General features: G+C 46.8%; 1 protein-coding gene across 1 annotated transcript in view; it reads left to right on the forward strand.

The window, feature by feature from the left end:
- Positions 1–18,513, forward strand: part of LOC144684289 (carboxypeptidase D-like) — a 181,371-nt gene that overhangs the window by 82,907 nt on the left and 79,951 nt on the right. The window contains exons 9-11 of the mRNA XM_078547917.1: positions 5,012–5,160; positions 6,838–7,057; positions 8,942–9,039. Of these exons, the coding sequence (XP_078404043.1) occupies positions 5,012–5,160; positions 6,838–7,057; positions 8,942–9,039 (467 nt within the window). The remainder of the gene's footprint in view (positions 1–5,011; positions 5,161–6,837; positions 7,058–8,941; positions 9,040–18,513) is intronic.

Raw genomic sequence — 18,513 nt, forward strand, 5'->3', positions numbered from 1 at the left:
ACCTATGCCAAGTTTTGACACCCCACCCACCCCCTGTGTCCCTCATCTGTGTGTTAATCATAGGGGGCATGAGGAGACATGGCAGGGGGGTCTCTTAGCCAATCATACATAATGAGCCCACACATCTATCAGAATAACAGAACATCTGCGCTCCAGAGGAAACATTTTTTGATTGACAGCTCAGGCTCTCTGATCTCTGCAGTCAATTTCACAATGTTTATTGACATAAGTCGTTATTTCAAGTGTTTGGGTGGCTTGTGGCTTTTGAAACTTCAAAGGGCCTAAATGGTTCATGCTTTTATTAGCTTGCTGTCCAGACTTTGTTTCATTGGAGAAAGTGATTAATGGATTACATTTTTTCAAAGCTTTTTTTAATACATTCCACTTCGCACTGTGGTGTTCATTAATTCTATTGATTGAGTCAATCGGCATGGAAGTGCCAGAGCCTGCCATACAGGGCATGAGGGGCCTGAGGGGGTGGGTGGAAGGGCAGAGCCTGCAATAAGGGCAATTGCGGGACATAGTGGGTGGATGGGGGGCATGAGGTGGCATGGATAGAGCATGGGGAGTGTTGGAGGGTGAAGGGGCGTAAGGGCTGAGGGCTCGAGGGCCTTTGTGTTTTTTATTTCACTGCAGTAAAGTCCCACCCGGCAGCCCTGGCGGTTGCCTCCGCACTTCTCCCCAGGTCGGCTGGCCTGACTCCAGCTCGCACCCGGCCCCAGCAATGAAGATCCTGCCTTGTCGGGCTCTTCCTCCCAAGGCAGGTGGGCCGAACCAGGAATTTTGCCAACTCCACCTACTTGCCTCGAGGATGAAAATCCAGGCCCCGGTATCATGCAACGTTCAGTCAACAGATTTTGTTGCGCAATGGCATGCTACCCCATTGCTGGCACTGATTTGCAAATAGTGAAAGGCTTTGCACGGTGACATGGCATTTAGACCTCTGCTTCGGCGTTATACACTCAAATTTTGGTTTTCTATATCCTCGTTTACGTTCAAGCTGCTGTGCAAACAACTGACCAGTAATTGGGCATGAAAATTGAATCGATGCAAAAGATCTTTATACCATTTATATTTTTATACAATCTATATTTTTGCTTGCAAGGAAGAAATTGGATGAGGGTACTTGTCTGATGGCATCATTGTCAAGTGTCAATCTTTTTCTGTTGACTTCTCACTTATGCCCAGCAGCACCGTTACAATTCATTCAGATGAAGTAGGCACTGAAAATAGTTTGAACGCTTCCACAGGCTCTACCAAATGGTTGGCAGTATAAAATGTTTTTCATCATTTCACCAGGAAATATTGCCTGTTTACTCGTCAAGTTAATTTTGGACCCATTGACAATTTGGTATGAAAGAACTTGCATTTCTCTATCCTTACCATACCTTGAAGGGTGCTTTACGTACAACTAATTATTTTTGAAGTTCCAAATATGGCTGTCAATTTACACATTGTGAAGTCCCACAACAGCAATGACACCATTATCTCTCAAGTTCTCCTCCAAGTCACATATCATCCTGGCTTGGGGTACATACAGAGTATTGCCATTCCTTCATTGTCCCTGAGTCAATGCCCTAATGCCATTATGGGAGCAGCACCATAACAAAAACTGCAGCAACTGAAGGAGGTGTTTCATGAATCAATGTCTCAGGACATATGCCTTCTGAAGGGCAATTAGGAATGGGCAATAAAGGCTGGCCGAGCCAGTGACTCCCACATCCCATGAACGAATTTTAAAAAAAATTTCAAATGAGATGTAACTCCCAGGTCCACCCGCCCTCTCAGGCGGATGGAAAAGATCCCAGAGCACTAGTCAAAGAAGAACAGGATAGTTCTCCCAGCACCCTGGCTGTTTATGGGGAATTCCAGTGTGCGAATTGGCTGTCATGTTTCCTGCTTTATAACAGTGCTTCAAAAGTATTTAGTTGACTGCTTTGGAACATCCTGAGGATGTGAAAGGTGCTATGTAAATGCTCATCTTTCTTTAAACTGGGGATGGGCAGTAAATCTGGTTGCATAGTCTTAAACAAATTTTAAACACCATCTGTTTATCTGCTTTTGATGACGATAGTTCAGGAAAAAATGTTGATCAGGACTACAGGAAAACAGACAGAAGGTTCCTCTGTTTAATATCTCACTTGAAGGACATTACCTCTGACATTGATATGTTTTCTCTGTACTCCATTGAAGTGTCAGCCTGGATTATGTGCTCAAGTACTGAAGTGGGTTAATACCCAGAACCTTATGAGAATGTTGCCAACTGGCCCAAGCTGATGCTAGAGGGTGGATTCTCTGATCCCGTACTCCCAGCAGGGAGCTACGTTTAAAAAAAACACGGGTCAGGGAGGCCGTCACAACACTGCAGTGCCAGTTCTGCAAACCGTGTATGAGAATGGGTTCACCGAATTTACAGTTTTGTTCATTGACAGGGAATGTGGTATTCCATGCAAAATCCCACAAATACTTCCACTTTATGTAAAAGATGGACAGCCGTGTTTTGTGCAGTTTACTGTTTGAATTTCTCAACTGTTCATGAAAAGCCCCAGAAAATGCAAGTTTCTGACCCAGGGCCATGACCATTTGTCCTACTAACAGGCAAATGAAGCTCGCATGCATATATGGCAGCAGGATAATCAAGATCACCGCTTTACATATTCAGAGTGCAGTGATAGTATTGTAAATGCATTGATTAAATTGTGAGAAGGCAAAGCTTTGCAGTGTGTTCTTTAGTGAAGTTGCAACCTTTTGGCCGGGTCTTCAAACGTCCCATAGATTAAAGCCTTGTTCACACAGACAGCCACCACTTATTCTGCTGAATTCCAGAATCTGCGCTTTAAAAAAATAATCCCAATATCAGAGTTTTCAGACATCAGTCATTTTACTAACACCAGACTTTGATAAAAATCAGCGATGTATCACCTCACATCCTCTGTAATTCTTCTGTTCAGACTTGCCGTGTGTGGCTTGTTATCTGTGGCTTGAGGCAAAGTTTTTATTTATCCAAGAATTACATTAAAAACAATTGGTATGTGAATGATATGTTAAAAAAAACAAATATTGCAGTGACGATTAAAATGTTGTTATTTATTGGAATGATCTTCTCCAAACCCACTTTAAGGCAAATGATGTTACAATATAAGAGGAAGGAAGTCCTGTTGCAATTGTACAGGGCATTGGTGAGACCACACATGGAGTAATGTGTGTGTTTCTGGTCTCCCTACCAAAGGGGAGATACACTTGGAAATGGTACAACAAAAGAATCACTAGATTGATTCCTGGGATAAAAGGGTTTCCCTCTGAGGATAGATTGAGTAGAATGAACCTATGTTCGGTGCAAGGTAGAAGAATGAGAGGTGATCTCATTGAAATGTATGCAGTGCTTAGAGGAATTGTCAGGGTAGATGCTGAGAGGCTGTTTCTCCTCACTGGAGAAGTTAGAATTAGGGATCATTGTCTCAAGATAAGGAGATGGCCATTTAGAACTGAGATAAGAGAAATTGTTTCACTCAGAAGGTTATGCATCTTTGGAATTTTCTGCTGCAGAGGCCTGGGGTGCTCAATTGTCGAGTATATTCAAGACTGAGATCAATAGATTTTTAAACATGATGGGAATCAAGAGATATGGGAATAGGGCAGGAAAGTGGAATTAAGGTAGAGGATCAGCCATGTCTTAGTGAATGGCAAAGCAGGTTCTAGAGGCTACATGGCCTGCTCCTGCTCCTATTTCTTATGTTTTTATGTCCCTATTCATTCCACTTTCAGACGCCAAACCTCCAGTTGTATGCTCCAGTTCTCCAAAGCCCTTGCCCTCTCTTCCACTTTCCTTCTTTCAAAAACATCATTAGAATCTATCTGTTTTAAGGGTTCATTCACCCACCTTAAAATTAACCTTCCTCCTGCTGACCACCTCCTTCTTCCTCTTGTTGAACTCTGAGGCATTCCTCCACAGGAGCAATACCAATCATTGTGGTTGTTCTTACAAAGGATGTGCTGTACATCACTGATCTTATCAAAGTCTGGTGGCAGGAAGATGACTGTCTGCGTGAACAGATTTTCCATCTCTCTTGAATGTTAAAGCCCAGCCAGCAATCTATAGGGCCCAGTTTTAGGGCTGTGGTAAGTCAACAGGTTCTGAGTGAGTTAAAATCAGAGCTGTAATACAGCGTTGCAGAATGGTGTACTTCAAAGCTTTGCCTTTTCACAAATGGATCCAACAGATCATAAAGGCCATCACTGCACTTCGAACCTGTGAAGCAAATATCTTGATCATTCTGCTGTGCAGACACTTCTTTGTAAAATAGCCAAGGTCATGTGTTTGTTGAGTATTGATGTTTTATTAATACCTAGCTGTTATACAATGGGAGTTACAGGCACAACAGCTGAGAGTTCCACAAGTCATCAGCCCACACCCTAGACATGAATGAGTCATGTGTGACATGCGTGATGGTGACACAGATGCAATGCACTTACAGCAAATGAGTGCCTTGTGTCACACCTGCCGCCAGGTTCTTGCTGAAGAATAGTTGGGGAAGGTCTTTGAGCTGTGATTGTTGTTAATAGGCTGACAGAGGCTATGGTGCCGCCTCTGGGACAAATAGGAATAACACATGCTCCTGTCATACTGGGTTCCAGAGATTATGGTGCCACCCTGTGAAGGGGACAAAATTAACAGGCATTACTGTCACCTCATTATCAACTTAAAGATCCTGCCTGCAGGAGGAATGCAGAGAATGTTTAAAGCTATTACTCCAGTAAAGGTTTGTACACAAACCTCTTAATAGTCAATACATAAAGCTCTCTAGTTAAAATCTAATTTTCATTTTTTCATAAGAATTTGAGGACTAATTATTTGACCCTACCCTCCCCTTGCCCTCCAATTTTTCCTGAAACATGCTGAATCTATTAAATTTATGAAAGAGGATTTATGTAGGCTGGTGTTACAGGTGGAAAAAGACTAATTCCTCAAAGATAAATTATTGGCCCTTTGTATCTTTGGTGAACGTGGCAGGTATTAAAGGACAAGTCCTCGATGAAAATGGCAGTCCCATTGACGGCGCTGAGATCCAGGTTGAAGGCAGAGATAATATTCTTCCTTTTACCTCTACACAAAATGGTGAATATTACAGGATCCTTCTTCCAGGAAACTACAGTATTAAGGTACAAGTCAAAGGGCTAATTATTACCTATCCCCTATTTTACAGGAGCAAATGTACTTATGTAATATTGGACACAGGAAGGGAAACAGCATTATGGCCAAATCGGCAGTGTTTGGGGCTCACTCATTGGGTGGAATTTAATCCATCCTGTTGCAGTGGGGAGCATGGCTTCAAGGCCCACTTAATCATATGAGAGGCCGCGTGTCCGCCTCCCAGTGGTGGGAAAACCTCCCGCAATTAAGTCAGAGGTGGGAGGCGGCTAATGCGAGAAACCCGTCCGCTCACGGTGGGTGTCAGTTAAGCTCATTAATGAGCCAATTGACACCATTTATCCTTAAGCCCGCCAGAATTTAATGGTAGCTCAGGGAGTCGTATAGCTTTCCCGTGCCTCCTGAAATCCGCTAAGCAAATCCTATTGGGTTTGCCAGTGGCCTACTGAGATCCGGTTCCCTCATTTTCAGGCACTCTGTGCCCAGTCGGGGTACCTGGCATCAAGAAGTGGGGAAGCCACTAAAAACCACTCGCCTGCCCTTGCTTCTGACCCCCACCCCGCCCCCCCCCCCCCCCCCCCCCCCCCCCCCACCGCCCCTCCTCACTCATGAACCCCTCTCCATGACCCCCATCCCGCCCTCACTCACCTGAGCCCAAGATCCAAAGACAATCCCTGATGAAGCCTCTGCAGCACCATCAGCTGCCAGTGGCACCACTGGCAATGGAGAGCTGTCAGCCCATGATTGGCTGGCAGCTCTTGGTAGGTGGGTTTCCGCCGCTGGGATCCTAAAGCACGGAGAAGGCCCCATGCTGGCCAGTTAAGTACCTGAGGGCACTTAATTTGGTCTGGTGTCCTCCGTGGAAGCGACACAGGTTTCCCACTGCTTCTGGTGGGTGGGTCCCGCATCACGAACATTAAATCCAGCGCATTACTTTCTGATTTTAGAAATAACTGCCACGTGTTCCCAGAATGTAAAATGGCACCATAGCAGGACAGTGGAAGTCACACAATGTCACAACCTCACCAAGTTTTGGGGACACTGGAATAAATTACACTTCTTAACTAATCGGCAAAATCTGACAACATTTTTGTTGCCTCAGAAACTGGAGCAAGTTTCACTTCTTAAAAAAATAGAGGGAAATATGTAACATACAGAAAGATTTACAGGAAAACACCGCACAATATGCAGAGAAGCACCGTGTTATATACAGGGAAATGCTGTGTAAAATATAGGCAATCACTGTCATATACAGAGAAATACATATGCAGAGAAACACTATAAAATATAGGGAATCACTGTAATGTACAGAGAGACATTGTGTAATATATTCCTTGGTTTGACACCTTTAATCCAGGCTTTACCTCTCTGGGTCAATATTGTGAGTATGTCTGGGGAGGAAGTAACATTACTATACATACAAAGATGACTGTCTTTCAATCTATTGTTGAAACACTTAAAGATTCCCTTCATGTGCTTACTTAAACAGAAGTTTTATGATTTTGTTGTGAAGAACTTTGGGATGTTTTCCTTTGCCATAAGTGTTATATGAAAACATGGAATGGACCACTCTGGCACAAACCATGGTCTTCCAAGACGGCTGCCATTAGTATAAACACCAGTTGTTACGCTCAGCACAAAGAGGAAACATTTTCAGTTGCTCACTTTCTGCTTCTTTGCAATTGCAGGTTTCTGCCACAGGTTATGAGGCCCAGGTAAAGAATGTGCTTCTGCACAACAACAGGGAAAATTATACAGCCATGGCTCTAGACTGGACACTGAAGAAGAGACCGTGCAAACCAGACTTTAGCCACCACAACCACTCTGCATTAGAGGAGTTTCTGAAATGCATCGCTTTGAAGTACCCAGGCCTGACGCATCTGTACACTGTGGGCAAATCCACTCAAGGCAAGAAATTCAACTATCTGCTTTTGCAACATCTTATGATGTCCATGTACAGGGAATGGGGGTTGGTGGGGGTCTGACTCCTTGACTGCCCTCCAGCGTGTATGCATTGTAAAATTGCAGGTGTGCTGCTTGCAATTATCCAGCACATTGCAGTCAGTGATGGAGAGTTTTGGTTGATATGCTTACAGTATTTTGATATGTACTGGTAGTAGGTGAAGACCAGGAAAATGTACCTTACAGACTGGAGAATGAACAGGAGCTAGATGAGTCCAAAGTGACCCATTATACCATTTAACTATTTCTTTGATAATTCTGTAATGTCTGCCTCCTCCACCAGAAATACATTTCACATGCTGACCATTTTCTATGGAAACCTTCCACAAATTTGTGTTTTGTCCCCTTCTCCTGCAGTCATGGTTTATTATTATACGATTTAGGAGTGGGGGTAGGTCATTCGGCTCTTCGAACCTGCTCCGGCATTCAATAAAACCATGGCTGATCTGATTGTGGTCTCAACTCCACATTCCACCTACCCCCGGAAACCTTTGACTCCCTTGTTAGTCAAGAATCTATTTACCCCGCCTTAAAAAAATTCAATGATCTTGGCTCCGGCGCTCTCTGAGGAAGAGAGTTCCAAACCCCACGACCCTCTGAGAGAAAACATTTCTCTTCATCCATGTCTTAAATGGAAGACCTTTTATTTTTAAACCGTGTCCCCTAGTTCTAGTCTCTCCCACAAGGGGAAGCATCCTTTCAGCATCCACCCCTGTCAAATCCCCTCAGGATCTTATATGTTTCAATAAGATCGCCTCTCAATCTTCTAAACTCCAATGGGTATAGGCCCAGCCTGTCCAACCTTTCCTCATAAGATAACCCTCCCCATCCCAGGTATCCTTGATCTCCACTTTTATGCTATCTTCTATTAGGCATAATTCTATAAACCTATGTCCCTGTTGCATCTTTCAAAAGCCTGATCTCTTCAATCTTTTCCCATAGCTTGGTCCTTTGAGCATATAGATCAGCCTTGTGGCTCTTCTGTGAGCCATCTCCAGAGATTAAAGACAGAAAATGCTAGAGAATCTCAGGAGGTCTGACAGCACATACGGACTCGAAACGTTAACTCTGTTTTTCTCTCCAGCATTTCCTGTTTTTATTTCAGATTTCCAGCACCTGCAGTATTTTGCTTTCATCTCCAAAGATTTGTTGGTTCCCTTGTCCCTCATTGACCAAAACAGGAAACTGTACTCAAGGTGCACTGGGCAACTTCAGAGTGACTCCCTCTGACTTGTATAGCTCAGCATTTCACTTGCTTTTTCTTCATTGCTGGCATAATAATTAGATTCCCTGCTCTTGGCAAAATGTTAAGGAGAAAATATCAAGGAAAGTTCCCAATCTGGGAATGCAGGTATGTGGACACTGGGTGAGAACAGAATTTGGCTTGGCTGCGATATTCTCAAAACTCAGTTTGCCTCCTATTAATTACCACCTAGGCTCACACATGAACAATCACCTTTAGGCAAGGCACCAGAAAGTGCCAGGCACCCTGGTACGGTAACCAGAGCCCTTGGAATGGTATCCGAGCATAACTCCCTACCTGACAGCACTCTGGAAGCACCCACGCCAGAAGGACTGCAGGAGTTCAAGAAGGCAACCAGGGCAACTAGGGATGGGCAATAAATGCTGGCCTTGCCAGTGAAACCCACATCCCAAAAAAAAATTTAGATAAGGAATAGAGCAAATTGGGTTGGAAGATGCAACAATTGAAATAATGACCTTTGTATTAAAATGCTCATATTCACTTGGTCTTACTTGAATTAAGAATGACCAGGATGAAAGTGGCAATAACGTATGTACTGATTCTTTAAAATATTGTCAATCTTGCAGGAAGAAATCTATGGGTGATGGCTATTGGAAGAAATTCTACTGAACATGAGATTGGGAGACCAGAATTTAAGTACGTTGGCAACATTCATGGAAATGAGGTAGGTGATTAGAAAATAGTCACGTTCTGGTGATAAAGAGCAGGGACAGCAATGTTTGAAGTGCTAATGCTGTTGTGGACATCTATAAGATTCCACATCAAACAGCAGCTATCTACCAATTCTTGTTCTATTTTACTTACCACTTGAAGAGAAAGTGCCTGTTTAATAGTCTTTATAAATGTGAATAGTAAGTTTCTGAAATGAAAGGGAGACCCAGAGTTGAAGTTGGTTGCAAGCTTCAGACTTTGGCATGTGAGGTTTATGCCGAGTTTCATTAGTTTGCAAGTCAGGCTCCACTTCAGCCTCTGAAAAATGAACTTGACATAAGAGGTTCTTCCAGCTGAAGTGTTTTTGATTTATTTTAAAGACAATCCATCTTTATACAGCATCTTATTGGTCTCACAGAAACATCTCATGGTGCTTCATATACAATGGCTTACTTTGAAGTACAGCGACTTGTTATGTAAACAAAGCCATCAGCCATTTTGCACACAACAAGGTGTCACGAACAGCAATGAGATATGTCGCCCATTAAGTGAGTGAGAGAGGAATGTTAGCCAAAGGACCAAGAGAACTGCCTGCTCTGCTTATATAGGTGCTATTGGATCCTTAAACCCATGTGAGACGCTGGAACCGGCAGATTTGGATGGAATCATCCCAGAATTGTACAAAGTATGGTAGTGGGTGGGAAAAAGGACATTTACCTGCTGGCCGCAATGGCAGGTTTTCGTGCCATATCGTCCTATTCCTGCCTCATTAATAACACATTCCCGGGAAACACTGCCTCTGATTTGCTCGCCCCACTGTCACCTCAGGCCTTCAGTAATCCGAACGCCATATTTAAAGGGCGCCCCTGCACAGAGCTAACATTCTCTAAGGGATCGGAAATTGCCGCAAAGTCATGGCTGCCAAAGAGAGGAAACATACTGCCCCAAATTTAGCGACACTTCCCTCGGGTGCCTACTGGATGTAGTGGGAGCCCGCTGTGAAGTCCTCTACCCCAGGTCTGGGTGAAAACCAGCAAGCAAGGTCACCAATCCAACATGGTGGTGGGGGGGGTGGCAGGAGTGGCGGTGGTCAGCGCCAACGCCCTGCAAAAGAGGACAGCCACCCAGTGCCGAAAGAGGATAAATGATCTCCTCCGTCCGCCAGGGTAAGTCACTCTTTTCATCACTCTCAACTCACACACTCACAAGCCCATCACACATCCACAGGGATCTCACTCACTGCCAATTCAAGGGACGTCACCATTCACTCTCTCAGACACACCTTCATCTGCCCTGAGGATTTTGTCCTCATTCCATCCATGGCACCACTCACCACCTGCACATGCCAGGCATCCTTCTTGTCTGGCCTGGCAGGTGTCCTGCTTACACTCTCTCCATCTGTATTCATACAGGACAAGCTGGCACACAACAAAAGGGAGAGGTTGCAGACTGGTGGAGAAATGCCTGAAATCAAGGTCCTCACGGAGTTTGAAAATAGAGACATCCAGCTGACTGGCGAGGATCTGGACCGGTCCTGTGCTGACGGTGAGGTTGGCAGTTCTCAACCAAGAGAGGATCCAACAGTGCATTATCCATCAGACAGCCAGGCTGTGAGTGAGTACCCCTGTTCCGCAGTCCCCTGCCATGAACTAATTATCTCTCCTTGCTTTCGTAGGCACGTCTGGGAAGCAGCCAAGGGGTCCACGACCCAGGTTCTTGACTCAGGCCCGGAGACACCTCGGAAGAAGAGTCTGATGACACCCTCACTGAAGACCCGTCACAGCGCTCACCCACACCCTCCACCAGCGCAGAGACACATGTCTCAGTGGGACCTAGTTCTACAGTAGCCTCAGGGTCACAATCTGGTGAGCACATTACATTGTCTGATCCACAGCAGGCAGTGGCAGCGACTTCCCAGGTGTTTGGCACTCGAAGGACTGCTGGAGGCCAGAAATCTGCTGAATCTCTGTCAGATGACAACCCTCTAGGCTCGGTCATACCTCGGTCATTGCTGCAAAGGCAAGCTCGAGAACACCAGGATGGGATGTTCGTTGCACTCCTCAGATTGCAAGGCACGATGGAGGAATCTGTCCGCCTTTAGTCTGAGGTGATAGCGCCTGCATGCCATTACACCAAGGTCAACACTGGTAGGATGGCGGCTGCCATGGAGACCTTGGTCCAGGACATTGGTCCTGCACTGCTGCGCGGGCTGAACTCCATCGCTGATGCCATAGTTGGCCTCCAACAGTGTCAGTGCGAGAGGGGTGTGGGTGAGCTCGACCTCACTCCAGCTTCCCCTTCTCCTCAAGGAGTCAGCCAGTGGCCCTCGGGCACCTGTAGGTAGGATGATCAGCAGGTGCACACCCAGGGCCATCCACCCAGATGACTCCGGGAGAGTCCGGCCCATCCAAATCCCCACTTCCTTTGACCCCACTGGCTCCAGCTCCACAGGCCAAGGAGGGTGCCACTGCCACACAGCAGGACCCCAAAAGCAGGCTGGGGCCTTCCAGGTCTTGGCCCTCCAAAGGACACCCATCAAGGTCATCATAGACAGGGCGCAGCAGTCAGCAGGCTGCCGCCACCTCCGTTAATGATGTCGGTGGAGCACCAAGACATAGCAGCAGGGTTAGAAAGGTTAAGAAGATGTAATTGCACAGCCTGGGCATGGGTATTAGTCACTTGTACAGAATATTCACTATTGTAAATGAACTCCCAAGAATGTTTCCTTACCTATGGCTCCTTGTTATGATGAGCAGTGTTCATCAGATGTGAAACCTTGGTTCCTGCACAAGATAAAAGGCAGGTGTCCAGGGCCTGTTCCCTGTGCAGTGTGTAACCTTCAGAGCAAAGTGATGGTCCGGATTCACACTCACTGCACACATTAGTGATGCCTGCACCTCAATGGTGTTTGTTATTACTGCAAGAATATTGTGAGCAGGCGTCACAGAGTTCCGTCATTCTCTCTGTGTGCTCTCAACACCTTTGAGGTGGGATGGCCCCCATCTCTTCAGCATCTGTGACCAGTGACGCTGTGCTCCTACAGGGGTCAGGTGCTGAAGGCTGAGAAAGGATCAGGTGTATTTAAAGTTTCACAGCTGTGTCTCCATGATATGACCCTGATCACAGAGCGCAAGCGAGCTGCCCTCAGCCAGACAGGAGTCAGACATTCACAGAAGCAATGTGAAGATCTATGGAGTGTCCTCACTGCATGTCATCATCATCATCCTGGAATCTTGTGACTATTAGGGCCACCACTGTGTCTCCATGACATGAGCCTGAGCACTGAGGGTATGTGCGCTGCCATCAGCCGCACTGGAGTCAAACGTTCACAGATGTAAGGTGAGGATATCAGGACTGTCCTCACTGCATCTCGTCATCAACCTCCATGAATCTTGCGGCTATGAGGGCCTCCCGAGCGAGCCTGCCTCGTTTGGCCAGTGCAATGGCCTCACAGTTGGCATTCTCACCTTCGAGGACCTCATCATTGTCATCCCCTATGATGTCCTCCTCATCAGAGGAGACATGCAGCTCCTCCATCTCCTCCTCAGCCAGGCCCTCCCCCCGTTGAAGCACCAGCTTGTGGAGCGAGTAGTAAGCGACGATGATGCACAACACCCTCTGGGGACTGTATTGCAGTGGCTCCACCAGACCTGTCGAGGAACCAGAACGTCATTTTCAAAATGCCGATTGTTTGTTCCCCCAAAATCTGGGTTGCGGCATGAGGCTTGTTATACCGTCACTCTGCTGCAGTCTGAGACCACCACACAGGCTTAATCAGCCACATTCTCTGTGGGTTGCTCATGTCCCTGAGGAGCCAACCCTGCAGCCTCTCTGGGCCCTGGATGATGTCAGGGATCAAAGACCTGCTAAGGATGTAGGAGTTGCGGATACTCCCTGGGAATCGTGTGCAGACCTGTCGGATGTGTTTGTGGTGGTCGCACACCAGCTGACCAATCAGCGAGTGGAAGCCCTTGCGGTTGATGTAGTTGACCGCTTGTTACCACGGAGATCTAAGCACCATGTGAGTGCAGCCAATGGCACCCTGCGCCTGTGGAAAATTAGAGATCTGCGCAAATCCCAGCGCACTTTCTTCCTGGCTTTCCTGATCCTGGGCAAAATGCACAGTGTTCTGTGCCTTGTGTGTGGAGACTTGCAAGATCCCACACAGGTCACTTGAATAGCCCTGGAAGGAGCCACTGGTGTAAAAATTGAGCGCCATAGTCACTTTCATGGCCACTGGCAGTGGATGCCCTCCATGTCCCTCTGACACCAAATCCTGCAGCAGGTGGTATATGTGACTGACCAGTTCCCTAGATGTGCGCAGTCTTCGGCAACACTGGTTGTTGGTCATCTGCAGGAATGACAGGCACTGACTATAGGTCCTGGGTCTAGTGAAGTGCCTACCAGCAAAGGCTCGCTTTCGATCTTCAGCTGCGTGCGCAGCAGGCCCTGCCGCCCCTTCACCTTGAGGGAGATGCCCCTCCCTTTGCCAAACCAGGCACCTCCACCACACTCTTCTTCTTCTTCTCTCGTCTTTGTAGGCCATGAGGCATACCACTAAATCCCCAGCCTTGTGGTAATCTAAGGTGTAATACACCTTTAAGAGACTGTGAGCAGATTGACCACGTGACTGTAGGACCCAATAGCTGGGTAGCACGGGCTACAATGTAAATGTTAGTCTAGAGTAGGGTCTGGCTGGAAAAGCACACATCATGTTAATCCTCTGTCGTTTGAGTAAATAAATAGTATGTGCTTCATTTCATATTAGTCTCTGCGTCTGCCGTATGTTGTAATCAACTCGCCTGCCAACAGATAAGCCTGTGCTGCCAGACCTGCTGAGTTTTTCCAGGTAATTCTGTTTTTGTTTTAGATAAGCCTACAACTGGTTCGCGAGCAAAGTGACCCAGAGTTAAACCAGAGCAACTGGTGACGAGGCAATACGCCACTAGTTGACGACGCCAAGGAAAGCCGCGAGAACTCAACTGTACTGAAGTAGCTGTGCCTGCAGGCCGATTGTAAGTACGTTACAAATGTAAATCCTCACTGTAGTCGTTGAAGCCATCGCCCTCCAATATGCTACAATTTGGCTGCATCGAACCGTTTGATCAGACCACTGATGACTGGTCATGTTATATTGAACACCTCGCATTTTTCATTTTGTCCAACGACATATCGGGGGAGGAGAAGAGGCAGGCAATCCTCTTATCGACATGTGGCAGTAAAACATACGGCCTAATTCGTAGCCTAATGGCACCCAACGCCCCAGATCCCAACAGCTTTGATGAGTTGGTGAATCTAGTGAAAGGACATTTGCAACTGGATCCCTTGGTGACAACGCAGCGTTTTAAATTCAATTCGAGGTGTCGCGCCCCTGGAGAGACAGTCGCTGGCTATGTAACAGCCTTAAAACAATTGACAGAGTAACTGTGAGTTCGGGACGTCGATTAATGACATGTTAAGAGAATGATTCGTGTGTGGGACTAACGAAGGCGCCATTCCAAGAAGGTTGCTCTCTGAGACAAATTTGGATTTCAGCAAGGCGCTGGAGTTAGTGCTCGCGATGGAAAATGCAGTCAGGGACTCGGAACAAAATGGCACCGTTCTTCATGTCAGGAGGGAGGCACCAGCTAGAAATGGTGCGGAAGCGGAAGGCTCTGTGGAAGGCGGGAAACAGCCGCCATTAACAGGCCAGCAAAAAGCAATGGCTTAATGGATAAAAACCACATTCATAATAGCAGAATTGGGGCCAGACAGCCTACAAACGAACAACAATTCAAAAGAACCAAGTGCTTCTACTGCCATCACAGTGGGCACATTGTGCAGTATTGTAAAGAAAGATTGAGGCCAAAGTTCAAACAAAAAGGCAGAAGTCATGAAACTTATATAATGGAGAAGTCAGAAGAAACAGAGTCAGATATTTACTCCCTGCACAATTTAAAATCTACGTGACAGTAGAAGTCAGCAGAAAACCCTTCGAATGGAGGTAGATACAGGGGCATCCACGACAGTCAAAGGAGACATTTAAGTATCTGAATGGAGGAAGCCACTCACTAAAGCTGGAAAACTCAGATGCCAGACTAAAGTCATACACTGGCAAAAATATACGAGTGAAAGGTATATGCAAGGTTCCGGTACAATATGAAAGCCAGCTTGCAAATCTACCCCTCATGGTGATAGCAGGCATAGGACCGAGTCTCCTCGAAAGAAACTGGTTAAGAGCGATCAATTTTGAGAGATTACTGAGATCTCAATCAGAAGCAGGAAATGTTGCTGTTTGGAAAAAGGAGCACGTAAAGACTCAACAAAAGGAATTCATAGAGCTGATGCTTCAGGGCAGAGTTCGGGTTGAAGTCAGTAACCTCCAAAAAGAAAAAGAAAACCTACTGAAGGACTTTCACACATTGCAAGATTCCCTCAGATCCCAATTTGTACCACGATAAAGGTATGAGGAAGAACAGAAAGAATTCCGCATATCTCTGACCGAGATGAAGAATCAATTAGCTGAGAAAGCACAACAATACTTAATTCTCCAGGAAACAACTAACAAATATAAAAAAGAAATGGAAGAACTGAAGGACCAGCTATGTGAAAGCCAAGAAGCCTTAAAAATAGAGACCCCTGAGTTTTCAAAGGAGCTGACAGATGAGGAAATGCTGGAAGACTCAACCACCGAGTTCACTCAAGGTGAGCTCATTCCTGAGCCTAGCCTGGCCAAAAGCGAAGATGAAAGTCAGCGCTGCCAAGAAGAAAACCCATCAAAAGAAGACACATATGAAGAGAAAGCGAAATTACTAACAATGCCCCAAAAGTTTTCATTTTACACAACAGGAAGCTGATCATTTTGTGTTGCATTTAGCCTTGGCCAATATCCTAATTCTCAGAACCTGCCTGACAGTTGCCTGTCATATTGTTGAATTAGGAGGGGAGGGGCAGCAAGAGTGCAAGGGATGAGGCCCGAAAGAGTGTGAAAACGTTCCCTTTGGAGTCTACACCACAGGGAGAAGAAACTCCTCTTGCTTTGGAAGTACCTGCAGAACCCATTGAGCCTGAGAGAGTTGAAGAGGCAAACTTGCAGGGTCCTACTGGGGAGCCCAGTGGACAGAAAACTCCTGAGAGGGAGGCCTCAGATAAACCTTTCGAATTGATAGAATTGCGACGGTTGACAATTTGAAAAATCCTCCTGAGAGACTAGATTTGTGAATAGTTTATTTTTGTAAATAGTTACTATATTGTGAAATGCACTTTCAAGGAAAGGGGGAGGGATGTGGTAATCTGAGGAGTAATACACCTTTAAGAGACTGTGAGCAGATTGACCATGTGACTAAGACCCAATAGCTACCATGTAAATGTTAGTCTAGAGTAGGGTCTGGCTGGAGAAGCACACATCATGTTAATGCTCTGTTGTTTGTGTAAATAAATAGTATGTGTTTCGTTTCATTTTGGTCTCTGCGTCTGCTGTATATTGTAATCGACTCGCCTGCCAACAGATAAGCCTGCAGCTGGTTCACGAGCAAAGCGACCCAGAGTTAAAACATAACAGGCGCCATGATACTGATGTTCTCCTGCAGGATCAAAGAGAGAGACACGCGGGTTAGCATATGTATACTAAGAATCTCTCTTGGTTAAGTCTGAAGGCCCCTTCATGCATGCTGGAGAGTGCTGGTCACCACTTGGATGGCCAGTGTATAGTCCGCTCATTGGCTGTCCGAAACCCCACCCACCTCCGCCCCACTCTACTTGACTGATTGGCGGCAGCTTTGCCCACTGGACTGCAGGCTGTGCTCTCAGCTCAGGTGCAGGCATTCTCCTAACCCGCACTGCAAGGCTGCACTGTTAGCTTGAACTATAATGGATACTGGTCCAAACCTTAATAAAGACATTGCAAGGGGCTGTGAGCGCCTCCACCAGTGAGTGCGTTATGGCTACCTTTCGCAAGGGGATTGTACAACTTGCCCAGTCGGCCAATTGCTCCGCTGTCCGCTAAAACACACATTGATTTGCAGTGTGTGCCCAAGGGGTGAGACGTTCTAGAGCATTAGGTGGCAGTTTCATGCTTTTGCGTTGCTCGAGTGGGCAGGAAAGCTTCAGAGGCCCGACTCCCAGCATGCCGATGGTGCTGCAGCTGAATGGTCTCAGCTGCAGAAGAATATTCACTTTTGACAAGCTTTTGCAAGTGTGTGGTCACTTCCCTCACCCTCTCTTCACCCACCATCCCCGCCCCCTGGCATGTGCTTGAGTATTTCCTTCAGTATGTGCCCCCTTGTCCTCACCCCCAGCCAAGAGGTCACCTCTATTGAAGAGCTGGAAATAAGCAGGCTGGAAGACCCGTCACAGCACTTATCCCCACCCATCACCTGCACAGAGATACACACCTCGATGGGACCTAGATCTAGAGCAGGCTCGGGTTCACAATCTGATGGTCACGGCATGGACACATGTCTGCAGCAAGAGGAGGCAGATTCAGCCGAGCTCCCGGCACTCAGAGGACTGCTGGGGAAGAGGCATGTCCGAGTCAGGTGGCGAAACTCTGGATTCAGCCTTTCAACTCATCACCCCTGCTGCAGATGTCAGGGCCACATCTAGAAATGGTAGGCCTAGAAAAGTGAAGAAATTCTGATCATAAGTGGTTGCACAGGCGAACACATTCTGTCACTTTATAATCTGAAAATATATTTACTTTCACTGAACAATGTGTAATGTTGTTTTTCAGTTTATTTGCGGGCTTGGCGAGTCCTCCCCCTGCATTCCCCCCCGCACCACCTCCCCCCGCAACAGCTAGCAGTTCAGCTGCATGCAGCCTGGCCACGAGTGATTCTGGAGGGAGAAGTGTGAGTGTGGCAGGGCCTTTCGGAGCCTAGTGCAAGCCTCTCCCACACACGCGGAGCCATCCTCCATCACACTCATCTCGCTGCCCTGAGCATTTTCAATGCTGCCTGCTGGAGTTCTCTTTCAGGTGTCAATCTGAGCGGGACCTGCCTCTCCGCCCACTCTCTCATCGCACTCCCATGCAGCACCTGTGCCTGTCCAACACGAGGCTCCGCTCACTTTTGATCTGAAAAACATGATCATAGTCAAATTCTTGTAAGCTCCCCTGTCCTTTTCCCCTCCCCCAGTCACCCATGCCCTTTTCCCCATCACCGATGACACCCCTGCATTAACTTCCACCTCTCCACCATCATCTACCAACCAGAACCCTTTTCTTTCCAGGATGTCCAGGTGAGTGTACACGCTCCCTACCTTCCTGAGAGTCCCGCCCCGATCCACATTGACCTCCTGGATCTCCTCCTGCCCCACGGTCCATATCTGCCTCCAAGTCCCCACCAACCACCCTCGCCGTCCCTTCTACCGCTACTGTCGCATCCTCACCCTCCCACTTTTCCGGTTCACTCTGCCCCCTCTCATACTCACCATTCTGTCCTACCACGCCCACCCTCCCTTGCCCATTCACCTGCACATCCCCCCATTACTCCCTTACTCCTTCTTCCCC

The sequence above is a fragment of the Cetorhinus maximus genome, chromosome 9 (genome assembly GCF_964194155.1).
Source record: "Cetorhinus maximus chromosome 9, sCetMax3.hap1.1, whole genome shotgun sequence".
Taxonomy (NCBI): Eukaryota; Metazoa; Chordata; class Chondrichthyes; order Lamniformes; family Cetorhinidae; genus Cetorhinus; species Cetorhinus maximus.